At 52.3% G+C, this 22653-nt stretch overlaps 1 protein-coding gene across 9 annotated transcripts in view; it reads right to left on the minus strand.

The window, feature by feature from the left end:
* RAP1GAP (RAP1 GTPase activating protein) overlaps positions 1-22653 on the minus strand; it is a 202832-nt gene that overhangs the window by 45283 nt on the left and 134896 nt on the right. For all 9 annotated transcript variants that reach the window (XM_083161794.1, XM_083161789.1, XM_083161795.1 and 6 more), the window contains 8 exons: positions 21840-21943; positions 21506-21584; positions 20354-20407; positions 19744-19827; positions 17032-17132; positions 16801-16930; positions 10625-10780; positions 1536-1607 (listed from right to left, as the gene is read on the minus strand). In XM_083161794.1, the coding sequence (XP_083017920.1) occupies positions 1536-1607; positions 10625-10780; positions 16801-16930; positions 17032-17132; positions 19744-19827; positions 20354-20407; positions 21506-21584; positions 21840-21943 (780 nt within the window). The remainder of the gene's footprint in view (positions 1-1535; positions 1608-10624; positions 10781-16800; positions 16931-17031; positions 17133-19743; positions 19828-20353; positions 20408-21505; positions 21585-21839; positions 21944-22653) is intronic.

The following is a 22653-nucleotide window of genomic DNA, read 5'->3' on the forward strand; positions in this document are numbered from 1 at the left end:
CTCCTGCATCATGTGACTGCAGAACATTAACCCTTTACATCCCACAGTGGAGGAAGGTGGGGGGCGCGGGAGGCAGGTGGGGGGCGCGGGAGGCAGGTTGGAGGTGCGGGAGGCAGGTTGGAGGTGCGGGAGGCAGGTGGGGGACGCGGGAGGTAGGTGGGGGACGCGGGAGGTAGGTGGGGACGCGGGAGGTAGGTGGGGGATGCAGGAGGCAGGTGGGGGGCGCGGGAGGCGCGGGAGGCAGGTGGGGGACGCGGGAGGCAGGTTGGAGGTGCGGGAGGCAGGTGGGGGACGCGGGAGGTAGGTGGGGGACGCGGGAGGTAGGTGGGGACGCGGGAGGAAGGTGGGGGATGCGGGAGGCAGGTGGGGGACGCGGGAGGCAGGTGGGGGACGCGGGAGGCAGGTGGGGGACGCGGGAGGCAGGTGGGGGATATGGGAGGCAGTTGGGGGACGCGGGAGGCAGGTGGGGGATATGGGAGGAAGGTGGGGGACGCGGGAGGAAGGTGGGGGACGCGGGAGGAAGGTGGGGGACGCGGGAGGCAGGTGGGGGACGCGGGAGGCAGGTGGGGGATATGGGAGGAAGGTGGGGGACGCAGGAGGAAGGTGGGGGACGCGGGAGGAAGGTGGGGGACGCGAGAGGAAGGTGGGGGACGCGGGAGGAAGGTGGGGGAAGTGGTAGGAAGTGGGGGACGCAAAGGCAGGTGGGGGACGCGAGAGGAAGGTGGGGGACGCGAGAGGCAGGTGTTGGATGCGGGAGGCAGGTGGGAGAAGTGGGAGGTAGGTGGGGGATGTGGGAGGCAGGTGGGGGATGCGGGAGGCAGGTGGGGGAAGTGGGAGGCAGGTGGCGGATGCGGGAGGAAGTGGGGGATGCGGGAGGCAGGTGGGGGACGCGGGAGGAAGGTGGGGGACGCGCGGGGCAGGTGTTGGATGTGGGAGGCAGGTGGGGGATGCGGAAGGAAGGTGGAGGAAGGTGGGGGAAGTGGGAGGCAGGTGGGGGACGTGGGAGGAAGGTGTTGGATGTGGGAGGCAGGGGGGGGATGCGGGAGGAAGGTGGGGGAAGTGGGAGGCAGGTGGGGGACGCGGGAGGCAGGTGGGGGACGCGGGAGGCAGGTGGGGGACGTGGGTGACAGGTGGGGGATGCGGGAGGAAGGTGGGGGATGCGGGAGGAAGGTGTTGGATGTGGGAGGCAGGTGGGGGATGTGGGAGGCAGGTGGGGGATGCGGGAGGCAGGTGGGGGATGCGGGAGGCAGGTGGGGGATGCGGGAGGCAGGTGGGGGAAGTGGGAGGCAGGTGGGGGACTGTAGGTGTGAGGTGGCTCAGTATGAAGCTGAACACTATATGTGGGCTGGAAACACTTCTGAATAGATGGTGGGAATCTTATTCTGTATCACTTTGCTCAGGTGTGTCATGTGTAAGCTTTTGCCCTCTGTTATCAGCCATCTATACACTGCAGTTGGGATATAATGTACCTGGCTTTGCTCAGGAAATTAGGGAAGTATATGATGAATACCCCTGGGGTCCAGGGGTACCATTACCTTGCGGAAAGCTGCAGGTTCTGGAAGCGGTGGACCGAAGAAAGGCACGTCATCCCGGGCGGTGACTGAGACCTGAGAGATGGGGCGGAGGCGTCAGTCATACATAGACACTCAGCACTACACAGACGGTAACATCCTACATAGTAATAGGCTAAGCTGCTCCTCACCTCTATAGGGGGTATTCAAGAGAGCACGGCCACTAGATAACATCAGAAAGTCAAAATCAGGTGCTATATATCATGTATACACACATATCCCTTATATAGCATGTATACACACACATATCCCAGTACTTGTGTATTTTGGCGGCGCCCGATTTCAGCATTGTACGATGAACGTATCGCATCGCATGCCATGTACCCGATGGCATGCGATGCGACGCGATTTTGACCCCCTATACGATGAAAAATCGTATAAGCACCCTAAAGGGTGCTTTTGAGCACCCTAATGGGTGCTTACAATGTTAAATGCACCCCCACGCCACCCCCCCACTATAAACGTGAACCCGAAGCGTGGCGAGCGCAGCGAGCCCGCGAGGGGCGGCGGTACACGTCCTACGACCTTTTCATACCCCCACTATCCACGTCGGCGTGGAGTTGAGAATAGATTAGTGTGGCGAGCGCAGCGAGCTACCGAGCCCGAAGCGTGACGAGCGCAGCGAGCCCCGCGAGGGGACGCGGATACCTTCACAGGTGAACGCGTCCCTTCGCGGGCTTCACAGGTATCCGCGTCCCCTCGCGGGGCTCGCCACACTAATCTATTCTCAACTCCACGCCGACGTGGATAGTGGGGGTATGAAAAGGTCGTAGGACGCGTACCGCTGCACTCGCCACGCTTCGGGTTCACGTTTTTAACATTGTAAGCACCCATTAGGGTGCTTATACAATGTTTAATCGCATCGCATCGTATGGCATTGTATGCCATGTACAATGGCATACAATTTGAAAATTGTATGCCATCGTACACTAACCAACGAAATCGCATCGCATACCATCGCATGCGTTATGGTATGCGATGGGCGCTGCCAAAATACACAAGTACCCATATCCCTTATGTAGCATGTATACACACATATATATCCCCTATATAGCATGTATACACACACATATATCCCCTATATAGCATGTATACACAAACATATATCCCCTATATAGCATGCATACACACACACATATATCCCCTATATAGCATGTATACACATATCCCCTATATAGCATGTATACACACACATATCCCCTATATAGAATGTATACACACACACACACACATGTCCCCTATATAGAATGTATACACACACACACATATCCCCTATATAGAATGTATACACACACACACACACACACATGTCCCCTGTATAGCATTTATATACACACACACACACACACACACACACGTCAGTGTGCACTCAGTCACGGAGGTGCTGAGCAGGAACGTGGCTACATCCTCCATCAGTATAAATTAGGTCAGACAAGGGAGAGACCCATGGCCGTCTCCTATCGCTATTCATGATCGTCATACAAGCGTCCGGCTGCACGCCCATATTCTGGGGGGACATCCCAGTGATACCAGTAACATTAACCATCTTCATATTACAGGGGATGTACATGCAGCATAGGGGCATGTTCTGTTTATGTATAGAGGGGGTAATCTGGAGTGAGTACAATGTATAGGGGGGTAATCTGGAGTGAGTACACCGTAGAGGGGGGTAATCTGGAGTGAGTACAATGTATAGGGGGGTAATCTGGAGTGAGTACAATGTATAGGGGGGTAATCTGGAGTGAGTACACCGTAGAGGGGGGTAATCTGGAGTGAGTACACCGTAGAGGGGGTAATCTGGAGTGAGTACAATGTATAGGGGGGTAATCTGGAGTGAGTACACCGTAGAGGGGGGTAATCTGGAGTGAGTACCCTGTAGAGGGGGGTAATCTGGAGTGAGTACACCGTAGAGGGGGGTAATCTGGAGTGAGTACACTGTATAGGGGGGGTAATTTGGAGTGAGTACAATGTATAGGGGGTAATATGGAGTGAGTACACTGTATAGGGGGGGGTAATTTGGAGTGAGTACAATGTATAGGGGGTAATATGGAGTGAGTACACTGTATAGGGGGGGTAATTTGGAGTGAGTACAATGTATAGGGGGTAATATGGAGTGAGTACACTGTATAGGAGGGTAATTTGGAGTGAGTACACTGTATAGGGGGGTAATATGGAGTGAGTACACTGTATAGAGGGGTTAATCTGGAGTGATTACACTGTATAGAGGGGTAATCTGGAGTGAGAACCCTGTATAGGGGTAATCTGGAGTTAGTACAATTGTATAGGGGGTAATATGGAGTGAGTACACTGTATAGGGGGGTAATCTGGAATGAGCATATAGTATGGGGGGTAATCTGGATTGAGTACCCTGTATAGGGGGTAATCTGGAGTGAGTACAATGTATAGGGGGTAATATGGTGTGAGTACACTATATATGGTGTAATCTGGAGTAGGTACACTGCATAGGGGGTAATCTGGATTGAGTACCCTGTATAGGGGGGTAATATGAAGTGAGTACATTGTATAGGGGGGTAATATGGTGTGAGTACACTGTATAGGGGGGTAATCTGAAGTGAGTACACTGTGTAGGGGGTAATCTGGAGTGAGAACCCTGTATAGGGGGTAATCTGGAGTTAGTACAATTGTATAGGGGGTAATATGGAGTGAGTACTCTGTATAGGGGGGTAATATGGAGTGAGTACACTGTATAGGGGGGCAATATGGAGTGAGTACCATGTATAGGGGGGTAATCTGGAGTGAGTACCCTGTAAAGTGAGTAATCCGGAGTGAGTACCCTGTATAGGGGGGTAATCTGGAGTGAGTACACTGTGTAGGGGGTAATCTGGAGTTAGAACACTGTATAAGGGGGTAATCCGGAGTGAGACCCCTGTATATGGGGTAATCTGGAGTTAGTACAATTGTATAGGGGGTAATCTGGAGTAGGTACACTGCATAGGGGGTAATATGGCGTGAGTACCATGTATAGGGGTAATCTGGAGTGAGTACCCTGTATAGTGAGTAATCCGGACTGAATACCCTGTATAGGGCGGTAATCTGGAGTGAGTCAACTGTATGGGGGGGGGGGGGGTAACCTGGAGTGAGTACCCTGTAAAGGGATTAATCGGGAGTGATTACCCTGTATAGAGGGGTAATTTGGAGTGAGTACACTGTCTAGGGGGTAATCTGGAGTGAGCATATTGTATGGGGTAATCTGGAGTGAGTAAATTGTATGAAGGATAATCTGGAGTGAGTACACTGTATAGGGGGGTAATATGGAGTGAGTACCATGTATAGGGGGGTAATCTGGAGCGAGTACCGGGTGGAAATCTGGAATGAGTACCCTGTATAGGGGGTAATCTGGAATAAGTACCCTGTATAAAGGTGGTAATCTGGAGTGAGTACCGGGTGGAAAATGAGAGTTATGGTAGACCTACCTTAGGTTAACTATTTCTTTGAGGTTCATGGTAGCCATAGGGTGACATTGGGGTTGTAGGCGGTTCACAGGACCGTGGCACCAATCAGCGAAGCTTTCAGGTTTCCCAGGATGCACGGCTCCTCTCCCATATAACCCGCCTCAATGCCTAGCTCATCAGTTTGTTAGCCAGCCAATAGCAGGAAGCGGAGAAGGAAGAACACAGACAAGGGCATGCCAGTGCACCAAAGGTGCCCACACACGCACCGATCCCGGCGGTGCGATGCTATGCGATGGGGTGCGCGCTCCTGCTGCACCCCATCGCACAGTACAAAAGGTATGTGCTGCACATACTTTTTGTACTAGCTTTTTATAGCATAGCATCGCATGCACATCATATGCACAAGGCATACGATGCGATGCTATGTGTGCTAGTTAAGCACAGAACGCACGCCGGGATCGATGCGTCTGTGGGCACCTTTACTCACACATACATAGAGTGAAGGAGGAACTGACTACGGTTGTGGAAGTCACAATTTGTGTATCACAAAGGAACACCTCAGGCTTAATTAAGGGTGGGTGCCCTGAAGGTACCTGAACCTCAAAGAAAGAGATTTAACAGGGCGACATTGGGGATGTCCAAAAGCAGTGCTCAAGGGAGGGTACCCGCCTGAGGTGTAAGAAAGGACCCGACGACCAAAGGAAGCATCCGGGGAGGCGAACGTGTCAGATGCATAGAACTTTGTACCGGTATGAACAGATGAAGACGCTGCAGCCTTGCTCAGTTGTTCAGTGGATGCCCTGCGGCGTGCCGCCCATGATGGACCTACCGATCTGGTAGAATTACATTTACTGACAATGGTAGAGGGAGATTAGCTTGCTGGTAAGCTTGCTGAATGACAATGTTTGCCCACTGGCCAGCCCTTTTTGTGAAAACCACGCCGTTTAAAAAAAAAAAATGTATTTATTTTTTAGGTTTTTTTTTTACACCTTGCAGCCTGCATGCATCTGACTGATCCGTGCAGGCTGCCTGTAGGAATTTGTATATACGGCCGTTAATACGAATTAATACGACATCGGAGGGTTACAAAGCAGTCATATTTGACTGCTTTGTAAAACCCCCCTCCGGAACACGACTTTGCATACGAAGTATGCAGTCGTATTCATTCGTAGCAAGAATCCGAATACAATTTTTTGTATTCGTATTCTTAGTAAATTTCCCCCATAGTTAGAGCCGTAACTACATCCAAGGAGCGATCAGCCGGGGAGAGAACATCCGAATTGAACACAGGGAACACTATCTCCTGGTTGATGTGAAACGTGGAGACTACTTTGGGCAGGTGGGAAGCTTTGGTTCTTAGCACCGCCCTATCCAGATGGAAAATCAGAAAGGGAGGTCTGCATGAAAGAGCAGAGAAATCGGATACGCGTCTGGCAGACACAATTGACAAAAAGGCGGTGAGCCACTTATATTGTACAGAGCAAAGCGGTTGGAAGGGAGGTTTGGCCAGAGCCTGTAACACCAGGGACAAGTCCCATGGTGACGTTGGAGGACCATATGGTGGTTGTGTACGTATGACACCCTGGATGAAAGTACATATATCTGGAAGAGAAGCGATCTTCCTTTGAAACCAGGCGGACAGAGCTGAGATATGCACCTTAAGAATGGCTAACCTTAAACCTATATCTAAACCCCTCTGTAGAAATGCAAGGACTGTAGCAGTTTTGAACACTTTTGTGTCATACTTGCGGGATGCGCACCAGGAGAAATTTGTGTGCCAGACCCTGTAATAAATCCTTGCCGATGCGGGTTTACGTGCTTTGATCATTGTTTGGATGACCTTCGCAGAAATCCCTTTCTCTTCCAGAATGGCAGTTTCAAGCGCCACTCCGTCAAAGACAGGTGCTGAAGGCCTGGATGTAGACAAGGACCCTGACTGAGCAGGTTCGGTCTTAGTGGCAACCTGAACGGCTGCTGTATTGACAGCTGTTGTAGGTCTACATACCAATGACGTTGATGCCAGGCGGGGGTTATCAGAATGAGATCCCCACCTTCTTGTTTGAATTTCCGAATTACTCTGGGTATCAGACACTGGAGGAAAAACATACGGAAGATGAAAGTTTCATGGAACTGACAGAGCATCCGTGAAGCTGGCTTGAGGATCCCTGGACCATGACCCGTGCACTAGTGCTTTGTTGTTGTGACAGGACGCCATGAGATCCACGTCTGGAAGGTCCCAATGGCTCACCAGGAGGGAGAAGACTTCTGGGTCCACTCCCCCGGATGAACGTCTTGCCGACTTAGAAAGTCTGCTTCCCAGTTTAGAATTCCTGGTATGAACACTGCTGACAGTGCCAGTGGGTGTTGTTCCGCCCAAGTTAGGATTTTGGACACCTCTTGCATGGCTACTGCGCTGCGAGTGCCCCCCTGATGGTTTATGTATGCCACTGTTGTGGTTTTGTCTGACCTGACTGGTACAGCTTTGCCTTGAAGAAGATCCTGTGAGCGAACAAGAAGCATTGTACACTGCTCGAAGCTCCAGGACATTGATGGACAGGCGTGTTTCCAGCTTGGACCATATGCCTTGCCCAGCCTCATAGGCTGGCATCGGTAGTGAGGAGAATCCAATCTGTGAACCAGAAAGGATGTCCTTGGTTCAGGCGAGGCATTTGTAGCCACCACTGGAGAGACATCCGAACCTCTGGAGTCAGTGCCATGAACATGGTCCTTATGCGCTACCGTTGTCCATCCCATTTCCGAAGGATCAGACGTTGGAGGCAGCAGTGGCAGTGAAATTGCACCCACTCGACCATGTCGAATGCTGACACCATTAGACCCAGGATTCGCATTGCCAGATGGATGGATACTCTGGGGCTCTGTAAGAAGAGGCGTATCCTTTGTTGTAGAGATTGACACTTGTCCCATGGTAGGAACAATCTCTGTGTCTGGGAGTCTAGACTAGCACCCAGGTGCCACATCTGAGGTGATGGAGGTGAGGGAGGACTTCTCCCAATTGAGGATCCAACCGTGCAGTTGGAGAACAGCAATCGTTGTTTGTAGATGTGCTAATAGCACTACCGGTGACTTTGCTACAAGGAGCAAATCGTCCAGATCGGGAAATACTCTGATCCCCTGGAGATGTAGATATGCCGCCATTACTGCCATCATCTTGGTATACACCGGAGGGGCAGTGGCCAAGCCGAATGGAAGGGCCTGGAAATGAAAATGGCGGGACAGGATAGCAAACCGATGAAACCTCTGGTGTTAGGGAAGGATGGGGACATGCAGATAAGCATCCCGTACATCCAGGGAGACCATGTAATCCCCCGGTTCTAATGCTAGAACTATTGTCTGCAGGGTCTCCATGCAGAATTTTGGCACCCTGACAAATTAGTTGAGTGCATTCAAATTTAGTATGGGCCTATAAGTCCCATTTGGTTTTGGGACTAGAAACAGGGTGGAGTAAAAACGTATCCCTCGCTGGTGTTGAGGGAGTGGTATAATGACCTTAGACCGCAACAGGGAGGCCAATATTTGCAATAATTTTGTGGATTGTGAGGGAGGCCTGTACAAAATAACTTTTTTGGGGGGGTTCTTTTGAATGAGATGGGGTATCCCCTTGACACGACTTCTCTCACCCAGGCAAATCCTCCGATGTGGTGAGCCACTGCTGTGTGAAGTGTAGAAGTCTGCCTCCCACTTTGGAGTCCCCCTGCGGGAGGCCCGTCCTGTCATGCTGCAGGTTTATCTGGTTTGACTGGGGGCTGTCTAGAGGCCCAGGCTTGTTTGGGCTTAGACTTGGTTGGCTTGTGGTTGAGGTGCGAGGAAAGGATTGACTGCTCGCTTTACCTTGGGGACGAAAGGACCGAAAAGGTACAGAATAGTTTTTTGTCTCTGAGGGAGAGCGGAGGGAAGGCATGCAGTCATAGCCACTGACTGGGAGGCTACAATTTTATTGAGCTCATCCCCAAACAAAACACCCCCTTAAAGGGTAACATTTCTTGTGTCTTTTTAGACTCTAGGTCATCCTTTCAGGGCCGTAGCCACAGGATACGACGTGCCAATACAGTTTGCAGATGCCTTTGCTGCTAGGACTCCTGCGTCAGACAATGCCTCCATTATATATATTGCTGCCTTCTTAATATTAGACACGCATAGTCTTACACCTTCTGACGCATCAATGGGTAGCTCGTCTTCCACGACCTGGAGCCATGGCAGAAGAGCCTCTGCGGCCCAGGTCATAACCACAGTAGGTCTTTGGACCACTCCTGTGAGGGTAAATATGGCTTTAAGCGATTGCTCTAAGCGCCTATCCGTAGGAGAAGATCCTGTGGTAACAGGGAGGACAGATGGTTTAACCAGTCGTGTAACATGGGAATCTACCGGTGGAGGAGTCTCCCATTATTTGCAATCCTCTGGTGGCTAGGGGTTCCTGTTTCGGACTCTCTTAGAAATAAGAGGATTTCTTGCCCAAAGCCGCCCATTGGTCCGTACGGATCTCCATTATGTGGTACCAATGTGGGAATTGGGCTTTGCCACCGGCTCAGGCTCATCAGTGTCAGGTGAGAGCAATAAGGGCTGGTACATCTGCCATATCCGCTGGTACTACAGGTGTCCCTGACTCTGGTATGGGATCCCTGTAGCTCCCATCAGCATTGTCATCATCTTCATCCCCATTATCATCATCCTCATCTCCCGTAGTGTCATCATCTAACAATGGGAGTAATGGGGCAGAAACACTCAGTAACTGGTTTCTGACAGATGTGGTGGGCAGTAACTTCCGCATAGCCACCGATGTTTGCACCGTGGCCCTCAGGGTACCTACCCATGGCGGAGGAGCCTGTACAGCCGGTGCAATTACAGGGGGCTGAATCTCCAGGGTCTCTGAGAGAGGAGCAGGGTTGTCAATCAGCTTGAGGACTAGACACCTGTAGTGAATCAACGCCCAAACCCGGGGGAGGGAGCCACAGGCTGGAACAGCCTCCCCTGTATGCAGGGCTTCCCCCACCTGGTACTAATGAGCCCTGTGCAAAATGAGTGATTACCCCCAGCCTGTGCTCAATGTCCTGGTGGTCTAGTGGTAACCCTGCCGCAAGCAGCAGTGTTCACGCCAGCTGCTGCGGCCCGTCTCCCCGGTGCGCAGCAGGAGAGCGATCTAGTGCTCTCGCAGAGAGCCCTACCTGTCCCTATGCTCAGGCGCCAGGCTCCACCTCGCCGCATACCCCTCTTGACCAGGGTCGTGGAGGAGTTTCGGCGCCGGCAGGGGGATGGAGCAGCCGCGCTGTCCTCAATGTGACTGAGGGTGCAGGCAGCCCAGCAGCGGTAACGTTGCACAGTGTAAAACCAAAATGCTGAAAATAAAGGTGCTCCAGCTTCCTGCTGGCACCAACAAAAAACTGATGAGCTAGGCATGGAGGCGGGGTTATATGGGAGAGGAGCCGTGCATCCTGGGAAACCTGAAAGCTTTGCTGATTGGTGCCACGGTCCTGTGAACCGCCTACAACCCCAATGTCACCCTGTGGGACCATGGAGCCCAAAGAAGAAAGCTGGAATAAGTACCCTGTATAAAAGGTGGTAATCTGTAGTGAGTACCGGGTGGTAATCTGGAGTGAGTACCGGGTGGTAATCTGGAGTGAGTACCTTGTACATAGTGTTATCCGTGCAGGGATCCTCCACTTGTACCACAATGTAGCTGTGCAGAAAATTGGAAGCGATCATGTCCGGGACGAAGGGGGTGTTCTCATCCTGGAACACTATGGCTACAATGTCGTTACCGATGTGCCGTTTCCTCTGCAACTAAATATGAGAAGACAGAGTGTTACCAACATGTCTACACCACATCAGGCCAGAAACGGGCACCAGGAGAGGAACCTTCCCATGCGGGTGACAATAAGGAGCGCACAAGTCTGTAGGTCTATATGTCTACATCACGTCAGGCCAGGAACGGACACCCGGGAGAGGAACCTTCCCATGCGGGTGACACTAAGGTGCGCACGAGTCTGTAGGTCTATATGTCTACATCACGTCAGGCCAGGAACGGGCACCAGGAGAGGAACCTTCCCATGCGGGTGACACTAAGGAGCGCCCGGGTCTGTAGGTCTATATATCTACATCACGTCGGGCCAGGAAGGGGCACCAGGAGAGGAACCTTCCCATGCGGGTAACACTAAGGAGCGCCCGGGTCTCTAGGTCTATATGTCTACATCACGTCTGGCCAGGAACGGGCACCCGGGAGAGGACCTTCCACACGAAGGAGCACCTGGGTCTGTAGGTCTATATGTCTACATCACGTCTGGCCAGGAACGGGCACCAGGAGAGGACCTTCCAATGCGGGTGACACTAAGAAGCTACCGGTTCTGTAGGTCTATATCATGTCCAGCCAGGAACGGGCACCAGGAGAGGAACCTTCCCATGTGGGTAACACTAAGGAGCTACTGATTCTGTAGGTCTATATGTCTACATCATGTCCGGCCAGGAACAGGCACCAGGCGAGGAACCTTCCCATGCGGGTAACACTAAGTAGCTACCGGATCTGTAGGTCTATATATCTACATCACGTCGGCCCAGGAAGGGGCACCAGGAGAGGAACCTTCCCATGCGGGTAACACTAAGGAGCGCCCGGGTCTCTAGGTCTATATGTCTACATCACGTCTGGCCAGGAACGGGCACCAGGAGAGGAACCTTCCCATGCGGGTGACACTAAGAAGCTACCGGTTCTGTAGGTCTATACCACGTCGTGCCAGGAACGGACACCCAGGAGAGGAACCTTCCCATGCGGGTGACACTAAGGAGCTACCGGTTCTGTAGGTCTGTATGTCTACATCACGTCAGGCCAGGAACGGGCACCAGGAGAGGAACCTTCCCATGCGGGTGATACTAAGAAGCTACCGGTTCTGTAGGTCTATACCACGTTGTGCCAGGAACGGGCACCCAGGAGAGGAACCTTCCCATGCGGGTGACACTAAAGAGCTACCGGTTCTGTAGGTCTATATGTCTACATCACGTCAGGCCAGGAACGGGCACCAGAGGAGGAACCTTCCCATGCGGGTGACACTAAGGAGCACCCGGGTCTGTAGGTCTACATCACGTCAGGCCAGGAACGGGCACCAGGAGAGGAACCTTCCCATGCGGGTGACACTAAGGAGCACCCGGGTCTGTAGGTCTACATCACGTCAGGCCAGGAACGGGCACCAGGAGAGGAGCCTTCCCATGCGGGTGACACTAAGAAGCTACCGGTTCTGTTGGTCTATATGTCTACATCACGTCTGGCCAGGAACGGGCACCAGGAGAGGAACCTTCCCATGCGGGTGACACTAAGGAGCTACCGGTTCTGTAGGTCTATATGTCTACATCACGTCTGGCCAGGAACAGGCACCAGGAGAGGAACCTTCCCATGCGGGTGACACTAAGAAGCTACCGGTTCTGTTGGTCTATATGTCTACATCACGTCTGGCCAGGAACGGGCACCAGGAGAGGAACCTTCCCATGCGGGTGACACTAAGGAGCTACCGGTTCTGTAGGTCTATATGTCTACATCACATCTGGCCAGGAACAGGCACCAGGAGAGGAACCTTCCCATGCGGGTGAAACTAAGAAGCTACCGGTTCTGTTGGTCTATATGTCTACATCACGTCTGGCCAGGAACGGTCACCCAGGAGAGGACCTTCCACACGAAGGAGCACCTGAGTCTGTAGGTCTATATGTCTACAAAACGTCTGGCCAGGAACGGTCACCAGGAGAGGACCTTCCCATGCGGGTGACACTAAGAAGCATCCGGTTCTGTAGGTCTATATCATGTTCAGCCAGGAACGGGCACCAGGAGAGGAACCTTCCCATGCGGGTAACACTAAGGAGCTACCGATTCTGTAGGTCTATATGTCTACATCATGTCCGGCCAGGAACAGGCACCAGGCGAGGAACCTTCCCATGCGGGTAACACTAAGGAGCGCCTGGATCTGTAGGTCTATATGTCTACATCTCGTCAGGCCAGGAACAGGCACCAGGAGAGGAACCTTCCCATGCGGGTAACACTAAGGAGCTACTGGATCTGTAGGTCTATATATCTACATCACGTCGGCCCAGGAAGGGGCACCAGGAGAGGAACCTTCCCATGCGGGTAACACTAAGGAGCGCCCGGGTCTCTAGGTCTATATGTCTACATCACGTCTGGACAGGAACGGGCACCAGGAGAGGAACCTTCCCATGCGGGTAACACTAAGTAGCTACCGGATCTGTAGGTCTATATATCTACATCACGTCGGCCCAGGAAGGGGCACCAGGAGAGGAACCTTCCCATGCGGGTAACACTAAGGAGCGCCCGGGTCTCTAGGTCTATATGTCTACATCACGTCTGGCCAGGAACGGGCACCAGGAGAGGAACCTTCCCATGCGGGTGACACTAAGAAGCTACCGGTTCTGTAGGTCTATACCACGTCGTGCCAGGAACGGACACCCAGGAGAGGAACCTTCCCATGCGGGTGACACTAAGGAGCTACCGGTTCTGTAGGTCTGTATGTCTACATCACGTCAGGCCAGGAACGGGCACCAGGAGAGGAACCTTCCCATGCGGGTGATACTAAGAAGCTACCGGTTCTGTTGGTCTATACCACGTCGTGCCAGGAACGGGCACCCAGGAGAGGAACCTTCCCATGCGGGTGACACTAAGGAGCTACCGGTTCTGTAGGTCTATATGTCTACATCACGTCTGGCCAGGAAAGGGCACCAGGAGAGGAACCTTCCCATCCGGGTGACACTAAGGAGCTACCGGTTCTGTAGGTCTATATGTCTACATCACGTCTGGCCAGGAACGTGCACCAGGAGAGGAACCTTCCCATGCGGGTGACACTAAGGAGCTACCGGTTCTGTAGGTCTATATGTCTACATCACGTCAGGCCAGGAACGGGCACCAGAGGAGGAACCTTCCCATGCGGGTGACACTAAGGAGCACCCGGGTCTGTAGGTCTACATCACGTCAGGCCAGGAACGGGCACCAGGAGAGGAACCTTCCCATGCGGGTGACACTAAGGAGCACCCGGGTCTGTAGGTCTACATCACGTCAGGCCAGGAACAGGCACCAGGAGAGGAACCTTCCCATGCGGGTGACACTGAGAAGCTACCGGTTCTGTTGGTCTATATGTCTACATCACGTCTGGCCAGGAACGGGCACCAGGAGAGGAACCTTCCCATGCGGGTGACACTAAGGAGCTACCGGTTCTGTTGGTCTATATGTCTACATCACGTCTGGCCAGGAACGGTCACCCAGGAGAGGACCTTCCACACGAAGGAGCACCTGAGTCTGTAGGTCTATATGTCTACATCACGTCTGGCCAGGAACGGTCACCAGGAGAGGACCTTCCCATGCGGGTGACACTAAGAAGCTACCGGTTCTGTAGGTCTATATCATGTTCGGCCAGGAACGGGCACCAGGAGAGGAACCTTCCCATGCGGGTAACACTAAGGAGCTACCGATTCTGTAGGTCTATATGTCTACATCATGTCCGGCCAGGAACAGGCACCAGGCGAGGAACCTTCCCATGCGGGTAACACTAAGGAGCGCCTGGATCTGTAGGTCTATATGTCTACATCTCGTCAGCCCAGGAACAGGCACCAGGAGAGGAACCTTCCCATGCGGGTAACACTAAGGAGCTACTGGATCTGTAGGTCTATATATCTACATCACGTCGGGCCAGGAAGGGGCACCAGGAGAGGAACCTTCCCATGCGGGTAACACTAAGGAGTGCCCGGGTCTCTAGGTCTATATGTCTACATCACGTCTGGCCAGGAACGGGCACCAGGAGAGGAACCTTCCCATGCGGGTGACACTAAGAAGCTACCGGTTCTATAGGTCTATACCAAGTCGTGCCAGGAACGGGCACCCAGGAGAGGAGCCTTCCCGTGCGGGTGACACTAAGGAGCTACCGGTTCTGTAGGTCTATATGTCTACATCACGTCTGGCCAGGAACGGGCACCAGGAGAGGAACCTTCCCATGCGGGTGACACTAAGGAGCTACCGGTTCTGTAGGTCTATATGTCTACATCACGTCTGACAAGGAACGAGCACCAGGAGAGGAACCTTCCCATGCGAGTGATACACGGGAGCTACCGGTTCTCTAGGTCTATATGTCTACATCACGTCAGGCCAGGAACGGGCACCAGGAGAGGAACCTTCCCATGCGGGTGACACCAAGGAGCTACCGGTTCTGTAGGTCTATATGTGTACATCACGTCAGGCCAGGAACGGGCACCAGGATAGGAACCTTCCCATGCGGGTAACACTAAGGAGCACCCGGGTCTGTAGGTCTACATCACGTCAGGCCAGGAACGGGCACCAGGAGAGGAGCCTTCCCATGCGGGTGACACTAAGAAGCTACCGGTTCTGTAGGTCTATACCACATCGTGTCAGGAACGGGCACCCAGGAGAGGAACCTTCCCATACGGGTGACACTAAGGAGCGCCCGGGTCTGTAGGTCTATATGTCTACATCATGTCTGACCAGGAACGGGCACCAGGAGAGGAACCTTCCCATGCGGGTGACACTAAGGAGCTACCGGTTCTGTAGGTCTATATGTCTACATCACATCAGGCCAGGAACGGGCACCAGGAGAGGAACCTTCCCATGTGGGTGACACTAAGGAGCGCCCGGGTCTGTAGGTCTACATCACGTCAGGCCAGGAACGGGCACCAGGAGAGGAGCCTTCCCATGTGGGTGACACTAAGGAGCGCCCGGGTCTGTAGGTCTATATGTATACATCACGTCGGGCCAGGAACGGGCACCAGGAGAGGAACCTTCCCATGCGGGTGACACTAAAGAGCTACCGGTTCTGTAGGTCTATATGTCTACATCTCGTCAGGCTAGGAACGGGCACTAGGAGAGGAACCTTCCCATGCGGGTGACACTAAGAAGCTACCGGTTCTGTAGGTCTATACCACATTGTGCCAGGATCGGGCACCCAGGAGAGGAACCTTCCCATGTGGGTGACACTAAGGAGCTACCGGTTCTGTAGGTCTATATGTCTACATCTCGTCAGGCCAGGAACGGGCACCAGGAGAGGAACCTTCCCATGCGGGTGACACTAAGGAGCTACCGGTTCTGTAGGTCTGTATGTCTACATCTCGTCAGGCCAGGAACGGGCACCAGGAGAGGAACCTTCCCATGCGGGTGACACTAAGGAGCGCCCGGGTCTGTAGGTCTATATGTCTACATCACGTCGGGCCAGGAAAGGGCACAGGAGAGGAACCTTCCCATGTGGGTGACACTAAGGAGCTACTGGTTCTGTAGGTCTATATGTCTACATCTCGTCAGGCCAGGAACGGGCACCAGGAGAGGAACCTTTCCATGCAGGTGACACTAAGGAGCGCCCGGGTCTGTAGGTCTATATGTCTACATCACGTCGGGCCAGGAAGGGGCACCAGGAGAGGAACCTTCCCATGTGGGTGACACTAAGAAGCTACCGGTTCTGTAGGTCTATACCACGTTGTGCCAGGAACGGGCACCCAGGAGAGGAACCTGCCCATGCGGGTGACACTAAGGAGCTACCGGGTCTGTAATGTTATACGTCTACAGCTTTATAATAACAGATTATGATGTAAAATTACATACTACAATAATTTCCAGATTCCTCCATTTTTTGGGAATACACCCTCCCCCTCACACCACTATAATGGAGACTGGACAGAATCTGAAAGTGGGGCATTACAATAGCCCAAGAGGGAGAGGACAAGGGTATGAATATAACCTCCAACAACATTTCAGCCCTGGTCCTTCCTCCTCTATATACACACATAGGTGTATAGATCGGGGCATAGGAACGTCCTACCTGCTGGGCATCTCCTTCTGTGTACGGGAGCTTGGTGGAGATGTGGAACATGATTTCTTTGCCACGGAAGTTGCAGTAGATGGATTCTGTTCCCGTCTGTCCATGAGCTACATCTAGACCACCCCGGAACCTGGAATATCAGATGTGGTAGTGAGCAGGTAATGCTAGTAAACCATTATACCAGACATAGAGAACGTATGTAATAAACTTCTCCTAAAAATGCAGACTTACCCCTTAAAGTCCTGCAGAAGAACCCGCTCTCCCAGAAGGTCCAGAAATTCCACAAAGGCTGGACTCTCATCCATCGTGCTAAATAATTCCTCTTCTGTGGTCTGCAAATGGTGAAACAGTGATGTAAGGGTCCATGTGTCCAGCATCAATAACGTCCATCACTGGGCACACGGACCCTATACACCAATGCCCATCACTGGGCACACGGACCCTATACACCAACGCCCATCACTGGGCACACGCAACCTATACACCAATGCCCATCACTGGGCACACAGACCCTATACACCAACACCCATCACTGGGCACATGGACCCTATACACCAACACCCATCACTGGGCACACGGACCCTATACACCAACACCCATCACTGGGCACACGGACCCTATACACCAACACCCATCACTGGGCACACGGACCCTATACACCAACACCCATCACTGGGCACATGGACCGTATACACCAACACCCATCACTGGGCACACAAACCCTATACACCAACACCCATCACTAGGAACATGGACCCTATACACCAACACCCATCACTGGGCACACAGACTCTATACACCAACACCCATCACTAGGAACATGGACCCTATACACCAACACCCATCACTAGGAACATGGACCCTATACACCAACACCCATCACTAGGAACATGGACCCTATACACCAACACCCATCACTAGGAACATGGACCCTATACACCAACACCCATCACTAGGAACATGGACCCTATACACCAACACCCATCACTGGGCACACAGACCCTATGCACCTACGCACATCACTGGGCACACAGACCTATACACCAACACCTATCACTAGGAACATGGATCCTATACACCACCACCCATCACTGGGCACACAGGCCCTATACACCAACACCCATCACTAGGAACGCAGACCCTATACACCAACACCCATCACTAGGAACATGGACCCTATACACCAACACCCATCACTGGGCACACAGACCCTATACACCAACACCCATCACTAGGAACGCAGACCCTATACACCAACACCCATCACTGAGCACACAGACCCTATACACCAACACCCATCACTGGGCACACGGACCCTATACACCAACACCCATCACTGGGCACACAGGCCCTATACACCAACACCCATCACTAGGAACATGGACCATATACACCAACACCCATCACTAGGAACATGGACCCTATACACCAACGCCCATCACTAAGAATATGGACCCTATACACCAACACCCATCACTGGGCACATGGACCCTATACACCAACACCCATCACTGGGCACATGGACCCTATACACCAACACCCATCACTGGGCACACAAACCCTATACACCAACACCCATCACTAGGAACGCAGACCCTATACACCAACACCCATCACTAGGAACATGGACCCTATACACCAACACCCATCACTGGGCACACAGACCCTATACACCAACACCCATCACTAGGAACGCAGACCCTATACACCAATGCCCATCACTGGGCACACAGATCCTATACACCAACACCCATCACTGGGCACACAGACCCTATACACCAATGCCCATCACAAGGCTCTCGGGTCCCATACACCAACGCCCATCGCTAGGAACACATACCCTATACACCAACGCCCATCGCTAGGAACACATACCCTATACACCAATGCCCATCACTAGGCATGCGGGTCCTATACACCAACGCCCATCACTGGGCACACGGACCCTATACACCAACACCCATCACTGGGCACACAGGCCCTATACACCAACACCCATCACTGGGCACACAGACCCTATACACCAACACCCATCACTAGGAACATGGACCATATACACCAACACCCATCACTAGGAACATGGACCCTATACACCAACGCCCATCACTAAGAATATGGACCCTATACACCAACACCCATCACTGGGCACATGGACCCTATACACCAACACCCATCACTGGGCACATGGACCCTATACACCAACACCCATCACTGGGCACACAAACCCTATACACCAACACCCATCACTAGGAACGCAGACCCTATACACCAACACCCATCACTAGGAACATGGACCCTATACACCAACACCCATCACTGGGCACACAGACCCTATACACCAACACCCATCACTAGGAACGCAGACCCTATACACCAATGCCCATCACTGGGCACACAGATCCTATACACCAACACCCATCACTGGGCACACAGACCCTATACACCAATGCCCATCACAAGGCTCTCGGGTCCCATACACCAACGCCCATCGCTAGGAACACATACCCTATACACCAACGCCCATCGCTAGGAACACATACCCTATACACCAACGCCCATCACTAGGCATGCAGTCCCTATACACCAATGCCCATCACTGGGCACATGGACCCTATACACCAACACCCATCACTAGGAACACAGACCCTATACACCAACGCCCATCACTAGGAATGCAGACCCTATACACCATTGCCCATTACTGGGCCAACGGACCCTATACAGCAACACACATCACTAGGAATGCAGACCCTATACACCAATGCCCATTACTGGGCACACGGACCCTATACACCAACACGCATCACTGGGCACCTGATGACATCCTTTACTACACACACAGTCTCTGACAACCCCCGCCACCACACACACACAGCCTCTAACAACACTCGGCAGATTCCCTGGTCACATACAGTAGGACTCGGGAGACCCCCACCATCTGACCTGTCCTGTTTTCTGGTAGATGACACCAAATTTGAAGTTATTGCTGATGACGTGTTCATCAAACGTGACGATGAGACGCGACGCCTGTTGGTAAAAATGAAAGAGGGGTAAAGAAACAGTAATAGTGATACATTAATAGTGACAGAGTCACAGCGACAAGAGTCACAGCGATACATTAATAGTGATAGAATATTAGTGATAGTCACAGCGACAAGAGTCACAGCGATACATTAATAGTGATAGAATATTAGTGATAGTCACAGTGACAGAGTCACAGCGATACATTAATAGTGATAGAATATTAGTGATAGTCACAGTGACAGAGTCACAGCGATACATTAATAGTGATAGAATATTAGTGATAGTCAAAGTGACAGAGTCACAGCGATACATTAATAGTGATAGAATATTAGTGATAGTCAAAGTGACAGAGTCACAGCGATACATTATATAATACATTATTACATTAAGCTGTATCATTATGACCATCAGGTATTACAGATCCTTCCCCCTGTGTAATGTGACAGACGCCCCTGATGGCAGCGCTGCCAAGATACACACAGATCAGATTCCGGAGCATTGGGTCACCGTGTATCATGTCCCGACTCACCTTCGGGTAGAGGACGGGGTGAAATCGATCCACATTCACATCTTCACAAACAAGCTGTAACACACAGATCAGTCTGCGTCAGGTCTCTGTTACCCCATTAGTTACCCTAATGCCCCAATCCCCTATGCCAGATGACCATTATTTACCCTAATGCCCCTATCCTCTGTGCCTGACACCCATTAGTTACCCCAATGCCCCCATGCCCATTAGTTACCCTAATGCTCCAATCCCCTATGCCAGATTACCATTATTTACCCTAATGCCCCTATCCTCTGTGCCTGACACCCATTAGTTACCCCAATGCCCCCATGCCCATTAGTTACCCTAATGCCCCTATCCCCTGTACCTGAGGCCATTTATCCTAATGCCCCTATCCTCTGTGCCTGACAACCATTAGTTACTCCAATGCCCCCATGCCCTGTGCCAGATGACCATTTACCCTAATGCCCTTATTCCCTGTGCCTGAAACCTATTAGTTACCCCAATGCCCCTATCCCCTGTGCCTGATGCCCATTAGTTACCCCAACACCCCTATACCCTGTGCCTGACGCCCATTAGTTACGCCAATGCCCCTATCCCTTGTGCCAGACGCCCATTAGTTACCCCAATGCCCCTATCCCCTGTGCCTGATGCCCATTAGTTACCCCAACACCCCTATCCCCTGTGCCTGACGCCCATTAGTTACGCCAATGCCCCTATCCCTTGTGCCAGATGCCCATTAGTTACCCTAATGCCCCTATCCCTTGTGCCAGACACCCATTAGTTACCCCAATACCCCTATCCCTTGTTCCAATGCCCATTAGTTACCCCAATGCCCCTATCCCCTGTGCCTCAAGCCCATTAGTTACCCCAAAGCCCCTATCCCTCATGCCGGACGCCAATTAGTTACCCAAATGCCCCTATCCCTTGTGCCAGATGCCCATTAGTTACCCCATTCCTGCTATCCATTGTGCCTGACGCCATTAGTTACCCCAATGCCCCTATTCCCTGTGCCTGAAGCCCATTAGTTACCCCAATGCCCCTATCCCTTGTGCCAGATGCCCATTAGTTACCCCATTCCCGCTACCCCATGTCTGACATCAGCTCTTCCCTCCTGTGACCTGTATTACACACTCCCCCGTTCTGATGACATCACATGAATCCGCCCATTACCTTCGCCATTTGTACAACGTTGGGGAACTCGGTGAGGCAGGATATCGGGATGACATCGTGGTACGTTTGGCATTTTGTCCTGAAACAAGACATGAGATGGGCAGAGAGGTCTGGCACCCCGTGTTCTGTGCTGTGCCCCATTACCTACACACACGTCACTGAGCCGGGTCACAATGGCTGACATTATACAATCACAGCAAAAACACACTGTCGACATGTCAACATTACATAACTGAATTTTGTCAGTGGTCATGTCAGCATTGTCAAATAGACCTAGGGAACGTCGACATTGTGAGGAGACGTAATGTAGCGTCAGCAGCGACATAACACGTACCGGAGAAGAAGGCGGAGGTGCTCCTGGTCCCCGATGACATCATACTTCAGTGAGAAGACGAGATGACCCAGCGCCGCATCCACCGAGTAATAGTTAAAGTGTTCCTAGAACATATTACCAGAATTAGTATAATATAAATCCCTATAGAGCGTTAACCGGTGTGACCCTATATACCGGGGTCAGTGTGCGGTAACCGGTGTGACCCTATATACCGGGGTCAGTGTGCAGTAACCGGTGTGACCCTATATCTCGGGGTCAGTGTGCAGTAACCGGTGTGGCCCTATGTCCCGGGGTCAGTATGCGGTAACCAGTGTGACCCTATATCCCGGGGTCAGTGTGCGGTAACCGGTGTGACCCTATATCCCGGGGTCAGTGTGCGGTAACCAGTGTGACCCTATATACCAGGGTCAGTGTGCAGTAACCGGTGTGACCCTATATACCGGGTCAGTGTGCTGTAAATGGTGTGACCCTATATACCGGGGTCAGTGTGCTGTAACCGGTGTGACCCTATATACCGGGGTCAGTATGCGGTAACCGGTGTGACCCTATATACCGGGGTCAGTGTGCGGTAACCGGTGTGACCCTATATACTGGGGTCAGTATGCGGTAACCTGTGTTCCCCATTATACTGGGGTCAGTGTACGGTAACCAGTGTGACCTTATATACTGGGGTCAGTGTAGGGTAACCGGTGTGACCCTATATACTGGGGTCAGTGTGCAGTAACCGGTGTGACCCTATATACCAGGTCAGTGTGCGGTAACCGGTGTGACCCTATATACTGGGGTCAGTATGCGGTAACCAGTGTGACCCAAT

This window comes from Crinia signifera, chromosome 19 (genome assembly GCF_055691185.1).
Source record: "Crinia signifera chromosome 19, ASM5569118v1, whole genome shotgun sequence".
NCBI lineage: Eukaryota > Metazoa > Chordata > Amphibia > Anura > Myobatrachidae > Crinia > Crinia signifera.